Source organism: Cyrtonyx montezumae, unplaced genomic scaffold (genome assembly GCF_038088225.1).
Source record: "Cyrtonyx montezumae isolate F1298 unplaced genomic scaffold, pur_monq_1.0 scaffold_44, whole genome shotgun sequence".
Lineage (NCBI taxonomy): Eukaryota > Metazoa > Chordata > Aves > Galliformes > Odontophoridae > Cyrtonyx > Cyrtonyx montezumae.
Genome location: NW_027072050.1, coordinates 1,470,442 through 1,489,037, shown reverse-complemented (window position 1 = coordinate 1,489,037; position 18,596 = coordinate 1,470,442). Strand labels below are relative to the sequence as shown.

Sequence of the window (18,596 nt, the reverse complement as noted above, 5' to 3'; positions counted from 1 at the left end):
CTCAGGTCATAATAATAGTCATTAGTGGCAATGGGCTGAGGCTTTCAGAGGCCGTTCGAGGCTAAACTCCTATCAAACAACATTAGGCAGTTAAGATGTGACATTGCCAAAGTTCATCCACTGTTCTGAGTATTTTTCAGGATTAACACATTTAACAATTGCTATGGTGCAGTCTAATTCAAGTCAAAACACTTTGATCCCTTTCTGTTTGCCTCAAGGCTACAACATATAGTAAGCGTTTGTTGAAGAGAGACCAAAAACTCTCCTCAGGTATCAATGACTATACACAATTCTGTTTACAATAAGAAGGAGTTCAGTTATGATACTGCAATTGCAATCTTTCATACCTAAACAATGAACAGAACTACTTCTAAAGACAGTGAAGTGGACTCATGACAGATAATAGCAGTGGCTATCTTTCCTTGACGTGGCCGTTGGTGAGATGGGCTCTGTTATTCAGTGGGTCGGTCCCATTCCTCTGGATGTAATTGCTGCTCGTGACATTGCTGAAATGTGCAATCCCATTTTTCTCCTTTTCCGTCATGTTTTCTCTTTCTTCATCCACGTCACTTTCTTCTGTTTCACTTCTCATGTCCTTTTCCATCTACAGAACAATGTAAATGAGAAACAGTACAAATGCAGAAGTGCTCAAGAAGCAGTGCCAGCTGAGCCACAGGCTGAAACTGTTCCTTCAGCCACCTGCCTGTGGCATGCATTTCTGCAGTGTGCTTTTAGCTTTAGTTCACCTTTGCAAGCAATTTGATTTCTGCCCCAACTAAATCTTAACTGTGATCCTGGTGTATGTTACACAAACAGGCTGAAGCAGCCCCAGATCACAGCTGCCCGGGAGTGAGGACAGCCACGTCAGACTGAAGAGATCCACACTGCTGCTTTGGGCATCATCGTGCAGATGAAGGAAGGGGCAAGGCAGTTGATCAAAATCTTACATTTTCCAAAGGGGACATGACTATAGCTTCTGGGTGCTACCAGCTGAGCACTCTGATATGGAGACCATACAGAGTCCCAGGATCACAGCACAGCCCAAGTTGGAATGAACCCACAGGATCCCTGAGTCCAGCTCCCAGCTCTGCAGCACCACCCAAACCCAAACCCTTTGGCTGAGAATGGTGTCCCAACACTCCCTGAGTCTTTGGGCTCCAGGGCATGCTGCTGCCTCAGACTCCACTCACTGGCACCCAGAATCCCCCAGTCCCTTTCTGCAGGCTGGCCTCACATCCCCTGCCTGTACCCATGGCCAGGTCTGCCCACCCACGGGTAGGATTCGGCCTTTGCTCCTGCTGAACTTCATGCTCCTGGGAGTTGCCCAGCCCTGCCATTTATCGAGGTCTCCGCAAGGCCTCCCTGCCCTTGAGGGAGTCAACAGCTCCTCCAATGAATGCAAGCTGTTTTCTTTCCGGTCACTAAAGTCAATTTGAAAGGCCTGTAATTACCATGATCCTTTTTCTTGCCCTTCTTGAAAACTGGGAGAATATTTGCCAACTTCCAGTTTACTGGGACCTCTCCAGACCCCCAAGACTGTTGGAAAAAAATTGAGAAAACTCTTGGACTACCCTGGGATGAATCCCATCAGGCCCTCCATCCAGCTGGATGCAGTTCAGTCCATAGGGCCTGATGGGATTCATCCCAGGGTAGCCCCACAACATTCACAGTGTCCATGAAGCCTGAAGCCTTTTTTAGAAATCCCCACACCACAGAGCAGTCAGGAATTGTAAGACTCTGAACTTGCACTGAATTCTTACTGCCTGCAAGAACAATATGAATAGGAGGTGCCAAATTTTGTGAGCAACCTATGTCATTCTGGAATTGGCAACTGCAGAACTATGCACAAAGAGCACTGATCTGCAGCATAAGTGAAAGCAATGATCAGTACTCTTTTAAGTTTTGTTTTTTCTTTATTCGGAGGTGCAGAATGTGGCTGAGGTCTTACACATTGCAAGGTTTCTAAAGAAACTAGACAGCTGCATGGACTAAAAAGATGGTTGCCTCTATGAGGAAGTGAAACCTATTACTTCAGGATTTGGCTGAATCCTAATTACTTGGGATAAGGGAACATCATATGAAAAGGTGGTTCAGATAAGGCTGTAGCCATGGTAGAAAACCGTGGGGGTCAGAAAGGCTCATAAGAAGAATACGAACTTTTGAACTGGAGTGAGTTTCAAGGGTATGGAAAGGAGACAGTGCTCTGTATTTCTCCTAATACTGCCTTGTGCTATTATCACAGAATCAGAGAATATCCTGAGCTGAAAAGAACACATAAGAATTACTGAATCCAACTTCTGGCTCCACACAGGACTACATAAAAATTAAATTGCATGTCTGAAATCATCACTGAGACATCCCTTCAGGACCATTTTAATTTGCTATTGATGGCTCAATATGTCATGTTCTCAATTTTATTTTTTCATATCAAATATAGCAGGTAATTTATATTGTGGGTTGGGATTTTTGGGGGGGCTGGGATACAGTTAACTTTCTTTGCTGAGGCTCATGTGATGCTGTGTTTTGGATATTTGATGAAAGTAGCTGTGTTTTAGTTGCTGCAGAGCAGTGTTGGCACTGAGTCAGGGACCTTTCTGCTTCTCATACTACCTGCCAGTGTGGAACTGGGTGGGCATAAGGGGCTGGGAGCAGACAGAACTAGGACAGTGGACCCAAAGTGGCCAAAGTATATGTCATATGGCCACACCATTTGACATCAGCAATAAAAGCTGGAAAGGAGGAAGAAGGGTATCTGCAGAGTGATGGTGTTTGCTCTCAAGAGATCATTATGCATAAGCCCTGCTTTCCTTGAAGCAGCCTGTCCATGGGAGGTAGTGAATGAATTCCTTGTTTTGCTTTGTTTGTGCATGCAGCTTTTGCTTTACCTAATAAACTGTCTTCATCTCAACCCAACAGTTCTCATATTTTTCCCTTTCTGATTCTACCATCCTGCTTGTGGTGAGCAGTGAGTGGTTGTGTGGCAATTAGATACCTGCCTGGTTTAAACCATGACACTTAGAGATAAAATATGAAAAAATCTGGATGTGCTCCAGCCTTCCTGATGGCTCATTTATTTCTAATAAGGCTATTTATTGCCTCATCATTTCTCACTGCAATAAATGCAGTGGCATTTCACCCTGCACTAGATTTAGGAAAACAGAAGTAGGACCTCCTCAGTCACCTCTTCGTTTTCTGCAGCGTGTGAAGTTTCTGGTTTTAATTTGCAAGTAATTTGCTTTGTGCTACCTTAAGGGAAGGCTAATAAGGAAGCTCTGGACAATATGGATGAAGATGAGCTATCCATGCTTGTTCTCAGTTCCCCTAAGACAGAATTCCCCAGTTGGGTAGTAACAAAACAACTCATCCCAGGGCATGAGGTCAACTCCCACAGAGCATAAAGTTGTTTCTCCTACACTGGCAGGTGGCCAACCTGATGACATTAGGTCACACCTTTGATTTTGAGAAGAATTTCATGCTGAACAGCAGTTTGGTTGCACAGCAGATGCTAAATGCTGTAGACAGAAAGAATGGGGATGCATTTGTCTTAAGTTTATACAGCTGCATCTCAGGAATGGAATGTTGCTCTACGACTGATAGAGAAAGACAATATCTAGCTTCAGTCTTGAATGGATTATGCTTACTGAGTGCTCCTTTTACCTTGTGGACAGGAGTCTGCATGTACAATTACACTACAACAAGAAAGAATCAATCCCAGATGAACTTCTGTGCTCCCGAGTAGTTTTAGGGCACCCTCCCTCCCCATGTGATGTGCAAGGGACTAGAAGTTGATTCATACCGTGCCCTGGCGCATGAACTTGTAGACCATATGAATAATGAGGCAGGACCAGAAGACGTGAAGCAACTGTAGAATTATCAGGAGAGTATTCACAAAATAGTATCCAAAGAAGGGCTGGAATATCTCCATGGAGTAATAGTAGGTGTTATAGAGCACTCTGCAAGAGAGAAAAAGTTGCACTGAAGGGCAATTGTGTTCTTAGCAGGACTGTAAGCCCCCATAAGCTCTTGTCACAGAGGAAGTTACAGGTCAGTCTTTTCCTTCTTCTATATAGCATGTGAGTTCCCCACTGGAAATAAGCAGAGTAGAGCCAAAAGCTAAGGACTCTTCTACAGTATATATCAGGTCTTTATGACTCCTCTATGAACTCCAAAGCAGACCACCCTTGTTTACCCCAAGGCAGGTGCAACAGCCATATGGCACTGTAATCTATGCAGAGATCAGAGACATGAGCTCAAGAATCAAAAAGCAAAGGCTGTAGCAAAAGATTCAGCCCACAGCTGAATTGTCCTGCCTCTGAGAAGGCAGTTTTTCGTTTTCCTTGACTGCAGCAGACTCACGTGTAAGGGAAAATGACCAGGCGGCTGATGAGGAAAACAGCTGAGAAGATCATAAAGAGGCTGTCACAAGTTTTTTTCCACTTCATGTAATTTAATATCTTAGTTGGCTGGAAGGAGAAAGAACAATAAGACAAAGCAAGCCAAGACACTGCATCTGCACATGCTCCAAGAGGCTAATGAGCCAGATATAATACAATCCACATGCAGGTAATCATCTCTCCTCTGTAGGGCACCTAAGCTAGGTTGAGAGATCAGCATTGAGTTATCAGTGAAATAATGCTTAGCCCTTGCTGTGCTAGATCAAAAGACAGCATTTGGCTGAAAAGCATCGCTGACCACTAGGCTTTGCCTGGCAAATAACTGGAGCTCACCTCTAGGAAGCAATCAGACGCATCATGAATCACCATCACCAGTGTCCCAATGCGGATGTAATTGGCACAGTATGAGAAACTGATCAGGAAGATGGTTGCAGCATGATGGACTATCTGCTCCTTGAAGTCCTAAAGAAAAAGGGGACAGGAGAGAATGAAACACACAGTGTTTTATCTGTCCTGGTTAAGCACGTCTCTTTCAGGTAATAAAATCTCTCAATGAGGCAAAAAACCTTTCACTGTAAGGTCTCAGAATAACAGAATCATTCACCTTTCCTGCAGTGAACAGGGACCTCCACATCTAGATCAGGTTGCTCAGAGTCTTGTCCAGCCTGATTTTGAGTGCCTCCAAGGACGGGCATCCACATCTCTGGGCAACCTGTGCCAGTGCCTCATCACCCTCACTATAGAATACTTTTTCCTTATATCCAGTCTAAATCTTCCCTCTTTTAGTTTGTAACCCTTGTTCTATCACCATAGACTCTGCTAAAGAATCTGTCCACCTCTTCCCTGTAGTTCCCCTTAGATACTGACAGGCCGCTCTCAGGTCTCCTCAGAGCCTTCCCTTCTCCATGCTGCACAGCCCCAGCTCTCTCAGCCTGTCCTTGCAGGGGAGGTGTTCTGTCCCTGGGGTCATTTTTGTGGCCCTCCTCTGGACGCACTCCAACAGGTCCATGTCCCTCCAGTACTGAGGACACCCCATCAGGACACAGTACTCTAGGTGAAGTCTCACAGCAGAGAGCAAGAGGGGAAGGAGCACCTCCCTCACTCTGTAGACCATGCTGCTTTGGATGCAGCCCAGGGCCTTCTGGGCTGTGATGGCACATTGATGGCTCATGCCCAGCTTCCCATCCACCAGTAGCCCTAAGTACTTTTCAGCAGGGCTGTGCTCTATCCTTACATCATACAGTTTGTATTGGTAGTGGGGAATGCCTTGATCCAGGTGCAAGACCTTGCATTTAGCTTTGCTGAACCTCATGAGGTCTGTCTAGGTCCCTCTGAATGTCATCTTGTCCCTCTGGTGTGACGACTGCATCCCGTGCGGTAGCTCACACCTTTCCATGACAGGGTTTGCAATCCCCACCTCCCAGAGGAGAAGGAAGACAGTGACTGGGATGGAAATGCCTGGCAACGAGCAAGGACAGCGTCCCACAGAACATCAGACTGGCACTGTATGCATTATACTCTTGAAGAACACTCTCCCAAGTATTAAGCTTGCATTGTGTTTGCACTTGATTCTTCCCTGGCATTGTCACTCACCTTCCTCTTCACATCAAAAGGCAAGGTGAAAACCAGAGAGCAGTAGAAGGAGAGCTCCAGCAGGTAGTACCAGAACAGAGAGGGCTGGAGAGGCTGCAACATCAAGGGAGAGACAGTGATATACCCATCAGATAAGGCAGAAAGAGAGATGGAAATGACAACTCCTTTCTATGCAAAATACAACCTATCAGATCACCATCATGAAAAGATCTGGCTCCTACAACGTTCCGGAAACAAAAATCAACAGAACAATCTAGTCACTAAACAAACATCAGCTTGTGCTGAGGTAAAAGCAAACAGCAGGGGTTACTCTACTTTGCCTTACCAGGGAGAACATCTGGGAACTCAGGGAAGATCCAGAATGGTTTTAGGTTTTCTTCAGCACTGTGTGAATTGACAAGCCATCACTGTAGAACCTTACAAACTCTATACACTGTTTCACTATGGTGGAACAGATTGGCACCTGAATAAATCATTCTGTTTGATAGCATTCAGGGAGACACTTCAGATTTCTTGGACTCTGTGACAGATTTTTCAATCTAATGAAATTGTCAGGAAAAAGTACAGTCCTCCTGTGTGAACAGGGGATTGTACAGCGCGAGCAGTCATCTACATTCTTTTGAGTAATTTGTTCTGGGGTTTTATACATGGTAAACTAAAAGCTCAGACACAATCAGCAAGCTCGTGCCAATTAAGGAGTAATTTTTCTGTTGTGGCACTGAATGGCCTCTTTAAACCAGAACCCATCTGATAAAAATATTGCTATAACTAGAACTTTGCAACTAGCATTTCTTAATAATCTTGGAGCATGTCACTCCCGAATACCAATTTATTCCTTAGGTTTTCTCTACCCAAAATGCCAATAGATGGTTCTGTAGACGTTGCTTTGTTTTTCTTTAATACAGCAGTGAGTGCAGCAGGAGGAAGCATGGCTGGACACACTGCTGCTGCTGGAGGGTACCAGTGTGTCTCTCAGGTTGGTTCATGCTCTCTGTGCTCTGCGGGTCATCCAAATGCGAGCTCTGGATCAGAAGGGATTCTTTTATTTCCCAAAGATAGATTGTTTGGGAGAATTGATGCTTCTTTTGCCCTTGTCTGTACGACAGAGCATGGTTCGTTTAGCAGAAATTATATTTAAAATATTCTTGGCTCCTGTTAGGACACAGGTATGTTCTTGGGACTTTCTACTCTTTTCCTGTGGAATGTTACTAGCTCTAGTTCTGGTCTTTTCTATTTATTACAGCTCTTAGAAGCTGCTTTGTTACGATGATATAAATTTTTCTGGAAAATTCATGTACTGCAGATGTACAGAGAAAGAAAGAAAGATCTCAGTGATTCTCTTTGCCATACTGTCCTATTCAAACATCACCTGTCTGGATGTTTTGACTTCTACTCTGAACTACAAATTCACCCTTAAAATTTCTGCCTATGGGTGACAAAAGAAATTTGGAGACTTGGCTTGAAAGACAGTACCTCATTCTTCACTCATTTGCTCCATTATCGTTTCTGTGGTTAAACCTGTGCATTATATTTCCCTTTACAGGTTGGTAAATCTCAATGTACATTCAAATGTTCTAATACTGACTGACAGGCCAAGCAGCCCTGAAGCACAAGCAGGCTTCAGTCTGTCTTGGTGCTGGGATCATACTGTCCTCCAACCTCTCCTTCAATTAATGAAATAATTATTTCTCACACAGGACATTCTAGCGTTGTAAAACTATGTGCGTGGGAGCTCCCTGCATGGTATCAGTGGAAATCATTCTCCTGCCAGAAATACTTAGCAGCCTTTGGATCGCAATGAGCAAAAAATGAAAGGGATCAAAGTCTTCCAAGTCCACGGGATCCTTTGTGTCTCCTTCACTGAACTCTGAATTGCACTGTCAGAGCTCTGAGCATACCAGCAGACTCTGCAAAGGATTCCTCTGAGGGGGTTTGGCTGCCTGTGGTCAAGGTCACTTCTCACACGGTCTATCTGTTTCACCTCAAATCACAAGTGCTGAATGAGCTGTGTGAGAAAGAGCAGTCAGTAACTCATCAGGTAACCTTCATCCCTCAGCTCAGGATCTGTGTTTCAGTTTCAGCCTTTGTTGTCACTTGAACAATGTTATAGATACGTTGTGTGTGCTGCTGTACCTCACTATCCTGGATCCTCCCACTTGATTTTGGACCTGTCATCTAACTGCAGACTTGTCTGGTGACCTGAATCCTCAGCTGATCCCAGCTGTATCTGCTCTTGTTCTTTTCCTCTTGTCAGCTGACTGCTGCTGTCACCCTCTTCTTGCAGTAGGTTTCCCTTGTAGGGCAACACACTCCTTCTGGCACCTGACAACACCTCACAGAAGGCAGGTTTTGTCTGCTTAGGAAGAAGTAGCTTAACTAAAGATACTGAACTACGTTTGACAGAATCTCAGAAAGGCCGAGGTTATCAGGCACATCTGGAGGCCATCTGGACCAACCCCTGCTCAAGCAGGGCCACCCAGAGCAGTGCAGTACCACGTTCAGTTGGCTTACAGCACTCTGGGCAGAGGGTTCCAGCACTTGGTCACTTACAGACTGGAAAGTGCTTGCTTTTTTCTTCTTAGCTCTGGCATGAGTTCAGACTCCTCTAGTTTTGCCACAGCACTCTGAAAATATTTTCCAGGAGATGAAGGCAAGGGAGTATTAAAGATCTCTGTGGGATCTGTGTAGTTTGCAAAGGCTTTGTCAGCTCTGTGGTGATTCTTGCCTTTCACTGACAAGGACACTGTCCTACAGCAAATCAAAAATTGTTCACTCTTAGAGAAGGAATGATACCCAGGTGTCTCATTAATTAGTTCATAACGCTAATCAAGCCTGTATATACGAAGGCTGCTGCTACAGAACAGTCATAAAAACTTAAGGGGAAGGGTGGAATAGTCAATGGTTCACAAGCTCAGTGGGTGAAGCCCCATTCTAACTCTTTCAGCTTCTCAACTTATGAACTTATGAATATCTGGGGAGGCAAATAAGCATGAGTATACTTGTTTTTTTGTGGCCATCCTTGCTCCTTGTGTACCTGGTAACAAAGGAACAAATTTTGTGTTTAACTGACAATTTTCTTTGAGGTTACTTTGCCCTTAGCAGGTAAGAGATGCATACTCTCCATCCCCTGGGATAGCTTCTTACAGCGCTGTTGTGGCACAAGAAAGCACAAAATATACATTGTAGAACTGTAAAATAACAACCTCCAAAATTAATGGAAATTGTGCTTTATTGCTACTGGCCATATTGCCAGTTCCTCTGGGAAACGAGCTCATGGGAGAGCACTGTGGACAGGATTCTTTGGTGTAGCGGAAGGAGTGTATTTCTCAGAGCATGTCCTCTGCTCTACACAGAAGTTTTCTCCTCCTTTGGCTAAGTGTCTAACCTCAGTCTACTCTATAAACTAAACAAGGAGCATGCTTATTTTTCAGTTCTTTGCTTACCTGGTCCAAAGTGTCACTTTCCCTTTCCTTAAAGAAGTTTTCTTCTGCTATACTGACTCCTATCGTGTTTAGATTAAGACAGATATTGAGATGTTATCTACTGACAAGGATTGGATTTGAATTCCTAAGGCTCATCAGTCTGAATTGTGTTCAGCACTACCTCTTGTATCTGTAATGAAATCTGACGTTCAAAAGATATACCAGGACAATACACGATTTATAACAGCAATTTTCACTCCTGGATGACTCACCTGTTGTGGGTATCCTGTCCAGCACTCTCTGTGGTCCCAAAGCCAAGGCTTCTGGAAAGAAAAAGCAACATGAATGGGAGGATGCCGAAGAAAGTCTTTTCTTATCAACAAACTAAATCTTTTACTTGTTGGCTATCACAGATTTGCTGCATGTTATCACAGAGCTGGTTGTGCTGTCTGAAATTTGGTTGTCAAGAAACTTCTACTGCACAGCTTGCAGTTGTTCTTATGCTACCAACGAACTGCCACCCAGCTGAAATTTTATATGTTGTTCAGCTCATTTCCAAATAAAACAGCCTAGGAAAGATTTCTAGGGGGTCTATTTTGAATATATTGAAGTATTTTGAAAAGTATGTCATTATGTATTGCTATGGATCGTACAACAATTGTTGAGTACTGCAAAAAGGCTAAGCACCCCTGTCAGGAATATGTCTTTTTCATGCTGCAGGCTGGAAGTAATGAATCTCTGAAAAGACAATTGCTTCAAAGCGCTGCTTACACTTCAAAGAAAACTGTAATGTAGAACTTGTAGTTTCACAGGGCTTTAAATGAGGTTTGAAGGGGTAAAGGGGTGATAGCAAGTCTGCGCACAACAAGGTGTGGGATGGAATAGCTCAGAGGGACAAGGTGCTAGTGGGGGCTCTCAACCTTCTGCATCTTATGATGATGAAGGCAACAAGGATACTCAAGGTAAAAATATCAAAGGAATTAAGGCCTTATCCTTCAAGGTGACAAGACCAGTTGCCCATCTGGACTGCATCTACACCAAATGCATGCAGTTTGTGAAAGAAACAGGAGTTGGAAGCCACCGTGCCACTGGAAAACCATGATGTAATTGCTGTCACTGAAAGCAGCGGGATGATTCCATGATTGCAAAGTGGCTCCTGATGGCTACAAGCTGTTCAGAAGGGACAGGCAAGGAAGGAGAGTAGGAGGCATTGCCCTTACATAAAAAAAAAAAAGGAATACAGTGTGAAGAGCTGTCCTTGAAGAAGGGACAAAGGCAAGTCAAAAGTTTTTGTGTGAGAGTTAGAGACTGAGGCAACAAAGGGAGCCTTGTGGTTGGTATCTACTACAGGCCATCTGATCAAGTGGAGCCTGTCGATGAAGCCTTCTTCCTCTAGCTATAGGAAGTATTGTGATTGCGGGCTCTCATCCTGCTGGGGGACCACATCCACCTGGACATCTGCTGGAAAAATACAATAACGATCTGTAGGCAATCCAGGAGGCTCCTGGAATGCACTGAGGACAGCTTCCTGAGTAAAGTGATAGACAGCCCCAGCAAGGGTGATGCAATGCCAGACCAGTTGCTCACCAGTGTGCGTGAACTGACTGGTGACATCAGAATTGGAGGCTGCCTGGCTGCAGTGACCATGCAATGGAGGAGTTCACACTCACGACTGATATTGGACAAAGAATAAAACCAGGAAACTTAATTTTAGGAATGCCAAATTCCAGCTCTTTAGCAACAACATATACTATTGAATTTAAACTTCAGCGTTTGTTGTTTTTCTTTTTTTAGACAAACAAAAGTATTTCACAAAACAATTTATTTTGTGGAAACTGGAAAACATCTCATGAATGAAGAAAAACTTTCATGAAAAGTACAGGTAGTCTCATTCCCAGAATGGGAAGGTTACATTCAGAACAGGATTTTGTCCCTTCTGTCACCACGGGGATCTTGAGCTATGCTGAACAGGTCATTAATTCTAACCTTTCAGAGCTGGCTTCACAGAACACCCTTCTATTTTGATGTAAAGAACCACAACACAGTGTAGTTAGGATTTAGACGCCTCCACTCCTATGCTAGTTCATCTTGCAATCCCCGTACATGTCAGGTATCTTACATTCTGCCTTGAAAGTTAAGTTTCATTGCTCTTCAGTTTTTATAACAAGCAGCCCTAGCACAGTCTGTGCCCACTGACTTGAGATTTGAAGAGCTCCCATTCCTCAACACTCCAGAAGATCACAGGGGAGAACATTTTGCAAAGGAAACAGCACAAGAGCCAGGGGAAACTTCATCCCACAGACAGAGGACAGGTGCCCCTCATGATCAAGTGAGCGTATGGCATGACTTCCACTACCTCTTCTGTCTCAGTTATTCCAACTCATAACATTTAAGTCTCAGCCTTCTCTTGCTGAAGTTGTGTTAAGGTAAGCATGATTCCCTATTTCTGTGTTCTCAGAAGTGTGCTGTGCAGCTGATATATCTGATGGGAAAGTCATCAGGTTTGAAGACACAGGTTTGGCACCCACATCTGCCATTCTGAGGCACTCCCTAGATAGGACAGCAGGTGGCACTGCTTGTATACTCACATCGTAGAGTACAGCAAGCCCAGTGAAGAACGAAACGACATAAAACGTAAACCTCCAGCTACAAAGAAAGAAAGAAGCATGTCAGTAACCCATTAACCACCAAGATTCACTTCTGTGTATCAGTCCCACTCATTCAGAGAATTATGCCATTGAAGCAAACAAAAACATCAAGGTTTGTCTAGATCCTAACAGATTTTGTATAGTTAGCAAATTCAACAGAGGTCACAAGGGCTGTTGAAATCACCCAGATAACCATCTAGGAAAACCATCGTTTTCTGGATGATTACCTGGAAATTGCCCAGATAATCATCCCAAACCTTCCAAGCCCAACTAGAGGCATGCGTAAAACTCAAAACAGTACCTATCTCCTTCTTAGGCTTTTGAAGATTAGGTATGCTAAGTTCATTATCATGTAAAGCAAATGAAAAAGAAAAAACAAAACATGTTCAGCCTCTGTGAGAGCTGCTAATGACTTACCCACATTAAACCAACAGAGAAGTACATATAAGATATGTATAAAATAGAAATGTCATACTGAATATTTACACCTACAGTAAGAAATGAGGGAAATTTCATTCCAGAAGAACAAATTAGTAGCTAATAGACTGAACACAGAAAATCTGCAAAGGAGTCAAACTGCCTACAACAGCTCTTAAATTACCAAACATATCTGTAACAAACTGGAAGCAGCTTTATGTTTTGAAAGATTCCATTTGTTAATGAACCACCCAGGATTCCAAGGAAGACAAGCTACTATTTTATGTTAGAAGGGCATTTGATCTGTAGACTGCAAATGGCAACAGAGGGCAGGCAGAAAGACATTACTGTCAGTGAGCTGAGTTAGAAACCTATTTACTGTCTAGTGTTTACTGGAACTATTTACTGCAAGGCAGCCGAGCAAAAAAAGCAGCACTGTGGAGAACAGTTGCAGGAAAGATGCAGCAGAAGGTATCAGCTTGCAATGAAGCAAATAGGAAGGAAACACAGAGGCAATGGTAGGCTGTTCTGGAGTCACAAGAGTAGCAACTAAGCAGTAGGAAGCGGTAGGAAGCAAAACAATACTGAATATTCAGTTATCATGTTTCAAAGTGGAGTCTTTCAAAGTCAAAAACAGGCACCCTATAAGGAATGAAGTGAGAGAGGAGTAAAAGGAGTCTTGGAAGTGAAAATAAAGGGGAGAAACAAGGAACAATTCAGGAACAGGGAAGTAGTAGCAGAGACACAGAAGAATCAGGTGGGGCTTGGAAGGCTCAGGAAGCTCTCTGTGCATGAGTGCAGGCAGGCTGGAGGCAGCAAGCTGCCTGCCAAGCTCAGAGCCAGTGAGAAGCCCTTACAGCTCCGAGCTTGTGCTCCTGCTCACCAGGCCTCGCAGAACTTCTTCGATAGGCTTGGTCGGTCAGTGTTCCTCCGGCGCCGGAACCACCTCTCCACCTTTCTCAATGGCAGGTCACACTGTTTGGCTAAACTGATCAGCTCTCCCTGTAAAACAGGTGAGGAAGTCATGTTCAGATTCAGGTTTGAAGGTCAGAAGGCTCCAGGGCCTTCTGATCTGAGGCCACCACAGAACCTTGCTGGAGGTTCCTGGCAAGCTCGGGTCTGACTGAGGCATCATTCAGAAAGTTGTCCTTTCCTAGCATAGAGATTTCAGGTAATAAAAAATCTTTCACTTCTGCTTACGAGCAACAATTATTAATGCTAAATGTTAAAACTTTACATTTTGTTTTGTATGTCAAAGTTTCACATTTCAAGTTTCAAACTGTGGTCTCTTCTACTCACAGGCTACTACTTGTTGAATTACTTCATTTGTCTTGCAGTATTCTGATGGTGCTTATTGTGTCTCTGATGACAGAGAAGATTTTAACAGGCTTCCTTAAAGACCAACCAAAAACCTGTTGATTGTACAGCAACAGAATGCTCTGCCTCCCAGACCTAAAAGAATCATGCAATCCACATGTGCTAAGCTGCAAGGATTCGCAATGGGCAGTCAGTTCCAAGTGACCTGATCTGACAGTGATTTGCTAATACATGAAGAAAAAGCCTTGTACAAGGCAAACAAGAGGAAACAGGAGTTTGGAGAGCAGTTTCCTGTCCAAACAAGTCTGAGATTCAATTTTTTTGAGTGCTGTGTCTGGAAAGCTGTTATTCCCACATGTTCAGAAGCAGACTGACAGCGTTTGCAGGACGATGTGACTGGCTGGTGTCAGGTGGCCAGTGCTACAGTGCTTCCTTACAGTCCGTTGAGTGTCCAAATGCAAGATTCCAAGTGTGATTCCATTGAGGTAAATATACGGAGGCGAAATCCTAGAAGAAAGCAAAGGAGTAAAGGACTCACCTCTTTAGGGTTCTTACAATTCGTAGTGTAGAATGTTTCCAGAACAGAGATGGGCTGAGCTTTAGGTCTCAGCTTGTCCTTCACACCCAGTTTGGCACTGAGAGGCAGGGCTATGGCTCTGCAAGAGGAAAAAATAAAGATTCAGCCCAAAACAGAACAGTAACAGTGCAAAACATTGTGTAGTACATAACAGTTTCCTCCTACAATTCTGAGTCACAGCACAAGTATCAGGTGAGAAAATCAAGTACAAAACCTTGCAGCAGAAACAGTGAGTCTTGTATTATACAGGCCTGAGCTCTGTTCGGTGTTGAATGAGTTTGGAAATACCACATCCTGCTTTGTCAGTGCTTGCAGAGACAGCTGTGATCCCTGCCATTGTTTTTTGCCTTACCTGAAGCTTATGCAGAGTGCCACGCTGATGGTGAGACCTAAATCTAGGTGACACTGGGGTCCCACAGGGACATCTGGGTGATGTTATGGACACAGGGGTGCAAAGAGACTGATGGGTAACACTGGGAACATCGTGCCCCTGTCCCATGTGGACATACGACCTATTTCAGGTGCTCCTGCTCTGGCAGGAGGATTGGACTAGATAACCTCTGGAGGTCCCTTCCAATCTCTGGCATCCTGTGTTCCTGTGAAATGCTGTTCAGTTTTGATGTTGTGCATATAAGGCACTCACTTGAACTAAGGACTCGGCTCAGGATCAGGAAGAAGACTATGTGTATTATGTAAAAGAAATGTCCATAAGAAACAGGAGGCTACTTGGTCTTTATTGGAAGAATGTTCTTCAGTTTTTCCTATGGCAAGCCAAACTGTGGGAAAATTAGGGCACAACAACTAGATACTTAATCATAAGGACTTATGCCAGCTGTGCACCTTCACTCTTTCAAAGTGAAACAATGCAAAGAAAAATATCTGTATAACTAGGAAAAGGACCTAGAGATGACAAATCTTCCTGTGCTTAACAACTCAGCTTCTGCACTACAAACCCTCTTCTCTTCCATGGCAGTAGGAAATAACAGTGTCAATAGCATGAAGAATCCCATCAGGGCCCACGGTTTTGCTTATGTAAGTATTCTCTGAACAGAACTTCTTCTACCAAGGGTACATGTTCCTGCTTCTGAACATGAAACATGCAAAATGGAAAACCCTATTTCTGCATTTTGGAGATTTCTTTTTTTTCTTTCTTTTTTTCCCTCAAAGTGCTAATAGCTTTCTTGAATGGATACTGAATTATGAACTGTACATCAGTGCTGGCAATGATTATGAGCTGATGAATATGCAGCTGCCTAGCCAGTCTTAATTCTGTTCAGGTAGCTTCTCTCCTCTGGTCATTTATACCAAACGATTCAAACAACTAACAAGAATTCTCTTTTTCCACTGCAGCAAACAAGCTGTGGAACATTCACTATGCAGGTTTTTTAAAGATGTTTTACTTAAAAATAGTTTGTGATATGCTAGTTGCCTGTGGTTACCTCTTCTAGCTATATGGACTGTACCCCATGTGTTCATGTGCCTGGGGACTATTCTAGACCAAATATCCTATCAGGGGTTCTTCTGGAAGTTTTCTTTTCAAGAACTTGTATCATCATTTAATAGACAGATATCAGAACCAGCTTCCTGAAGAGATCACCTAGATATGGAATTTTGCAGCTTCTATTACATCAAATCATAAAATACAGAATGGCTTGCACATTCAGTTCTTTTGTGTAGCACTTGATTTCAAACGTTCTTTTGCATGCCAGCTCTGAATTTCAGTTCCTCTTTTTTTACCTTCTCTTTACCTTTTCAAGAAGGCTGATTCAAGCTTCTCTGAAAATGAAGATGTAATCAGTTTCTGTTGTTTAAGAAGAACCTTACGGCAACTTCTTATCAATGCACATGGAAACAGAATGATCTAAAATTTTCCCGACAGATTAAAGAGAATATTTCTGCTGGGTGTCAGGGCAGTCAACAGACCTGAAAAGCTATTTAAATTATCTTGACTGACTCCTCCTTATTTTCTCTTTCTTGATGTTTTGTCATGGTCATAGTACAAAATCTCACTGTAGTAAAAACAAGCCAGTTGCAGCCGAAGAAGATAGAGTATGAGTAATCAAAGGTCCAATTTCCTTGTTGTTGAGGTACTGAATTAAACTATGAATTATAGAACCAATCCTACTTTTATGAACATTATTGGGAAATTCCTCCAAAGGGATGTTGGTACATGTTGAATGTGTGCTCTGACTCACTTTTTAGTTGAATCTTGTTCCAAACACAACCCTAAGAGAATGATGCTTGTACTGATTTCAACATCACACGTTCGTAGTGTCAATTGCAGGGGATCGTCTCACCAATGGAATCTTTAACAGCTTTCTGGAATATGGAAGAAGAAAGCCTGAAGACTATATTGGACAGAATTCCATAGCTACGTACGACAAGACACAGACAGTGACATGACTCTCAACTCAACCCTGTTTCTTCTTCTGTTGGGTTGAGGTGAAGATAGGTTCTCCAATTTCAAGGTTTACAAGAGAAAGTCCACACAAAGGCATTTTATTCAATAACCACCAATGAGCAAACTGTCTTGAGCAAAACCTGCTGAAGCTGAAACTAAATGGATGAAGGGGCATAAATCCGTAATCCCTCACCTGCAGAGGCTTTCAGAGTTAGGATGAGACAAAATAATTTAGCTTTTGTGGGCTTACTTTCCACAAATGTTACTGAATTTATAAGGATGCCACTCTGCCAATATCTTCCAGCACCAAGAACCAGTGAATGTGGCAATGTCCTCTCTTGGAATTGCACAATCTCTTGAAGCCTCATACACTGTATTGGCTCTCTTTGCTCCACAAATCTCTTCTACATGGTTCCAGGAAAATTCTGTCAAGAAGTTATCATCACAGCTATGTTGCACAGAACAGTCAGATTACAACTTTGCATCAAAAAAAAACCCAACACACCCAGAGCATCTAAGAGAAAGATGTTTTCAGACACTTTAGTTTCTATATAATAACAAAGATCTCTGTGGAAAATGAATTGCATATGAATACATTTTAAAATAAGCAACTTGACAAGGGTCTTATCTTCCATCTCTTTTCTGGTTCTGAGTTCTTATGTTCTCTGCAGATCAACAATATTCCTTTCTTATAATGTACAAAGTATGGTTAACAAACCACCACCAATCTCCTAAAGAAGAGACCTAACCATTCTGACTAAGCAAGGAGTCTGTTTAAAGAGTCATTAAAAACAGTCCTGATTTAAGACAGGAGGCATGCTCCTAATGCTCCTTTATGTCCCATCAATAACTTCTTGCCATGACCTCTCCACATCCTCCACACAACTATCACCATGGAAATTTCTGCATTAGCTACATTTGAAAAAGAAGCAGTGAAATAAAATTTACTATTTCTCTTGTTAATAATCCTGATTTACAGTTCTGCTCCCATGAGAGATGCACCAGTTCACATCAACAGGCATTTCCCCTTTTATAGAAATAGAAATTATCCAAAATCTACTTACTTGGTAGAAGAGTTATATTCAATGGGCTACAGTCATTCACCTTTCATTGGCAGTACACTCAGTTACATCTGAATTAATGGGCTTTCATGGAGAGTAAGCTATCTCAACAGTGTAACAGCCAGCCTCCTCCAACCCTATAGAACTGAGGAATGCCAGAGGCAGGCAGATGGAGGAAAGAACTGGAGCTAAACTAAAATAAAGCTATTGTTCTCCCATTCTTCTAGCACTTGGGGAGTCTAAATGAAAGTAAATCAACAAATTAGAAGGGAGTAACAGGTACGATCACGGCAAAGACTTTCTCCAGAATGTGGGGCACTTTGGTGCAGCTCTATCCTACGACTCAGAAGATATAAGACTGTAACAGCCAACAGAGTATCGTGACTATGGAGGAGGGTATTTTTGAACATTTGCCCTCAGACTTTCCAGTTTAAACATTTCCACTTGGAAGAAAATGCTTAAATATTGATTGAGTCACAGAGAGTTAAAAATTCCCATGATAGGAATCAAAGTTATACTATTATTTAGGCATATTTGTTAGAATGTATTTCATTTGTGAGTAAGACTGTGTTTAAGATTTCTTCATTTATTCCTTAGCGTTTGATCCTCTGTAAATTAATGTGTTAGTCCTAAGCTTCCATACAAAATTTAGGCCAATAAAATTTGTCCTAAATGGCTATGGACCTTGTAAAGCTTGTTCTACTTCCACTATTGCACAAGAGGATAGAGACTTTTTTTTGTTTTGTTTTTTTTTTTGCTTTATCAT

At 42.8% G+C, this 18,596-nt stretch overlaps 1 protein-coding gene across 1 annotated transcript in view; it reads right to left on the bottom strand.

The window, feature by feature from the left end:
• Positions 1–400: 400 nt before the first annotated feature.
• Positions 401–18,596, bottom strand: part of CERS4 (ceramide synthase 4) — a 49,829-nt gene continuing 31,633 nt past the window's right edge. Inside the window, exons 3-11 of the mRNA XM_065747297.1 lie at positions 14,330–14,447; positions 13,358–13,476; positions 11,998–12,055; positions 9,682–9,732; positions 5,988–6,080; positions 4,728–4,856; positions 4,357–4,463; positions 3,797–3,953; positions 401–604 (exon numbers count right to left, since the gene is read on the bottom strand). Of these exons, the coding sequence (XP_065603369.1) occupies positions 413–604; positions 3,797–3,953; positions 4,357–4,463; positions 4,728–4,856; positions 5,988–6,080; positions 9,682–9,732; positions 11,998–12,055; positions 13,358–13,476; positions 14,330–14,447 (1,024 nt within the window). The 3' untranslated portion in view covers positions 401–412. The remainder of the gene's footprint in view (positions 605–3,796; positions 3,954–4,356; positions 4,464–4,727; positions 4,857–5,987; positions 6,081–9,681; positions 9,733–11,997; positions 12,056–13,357; positions 13,477–14,329; positions 14,448–18,596) is intronic.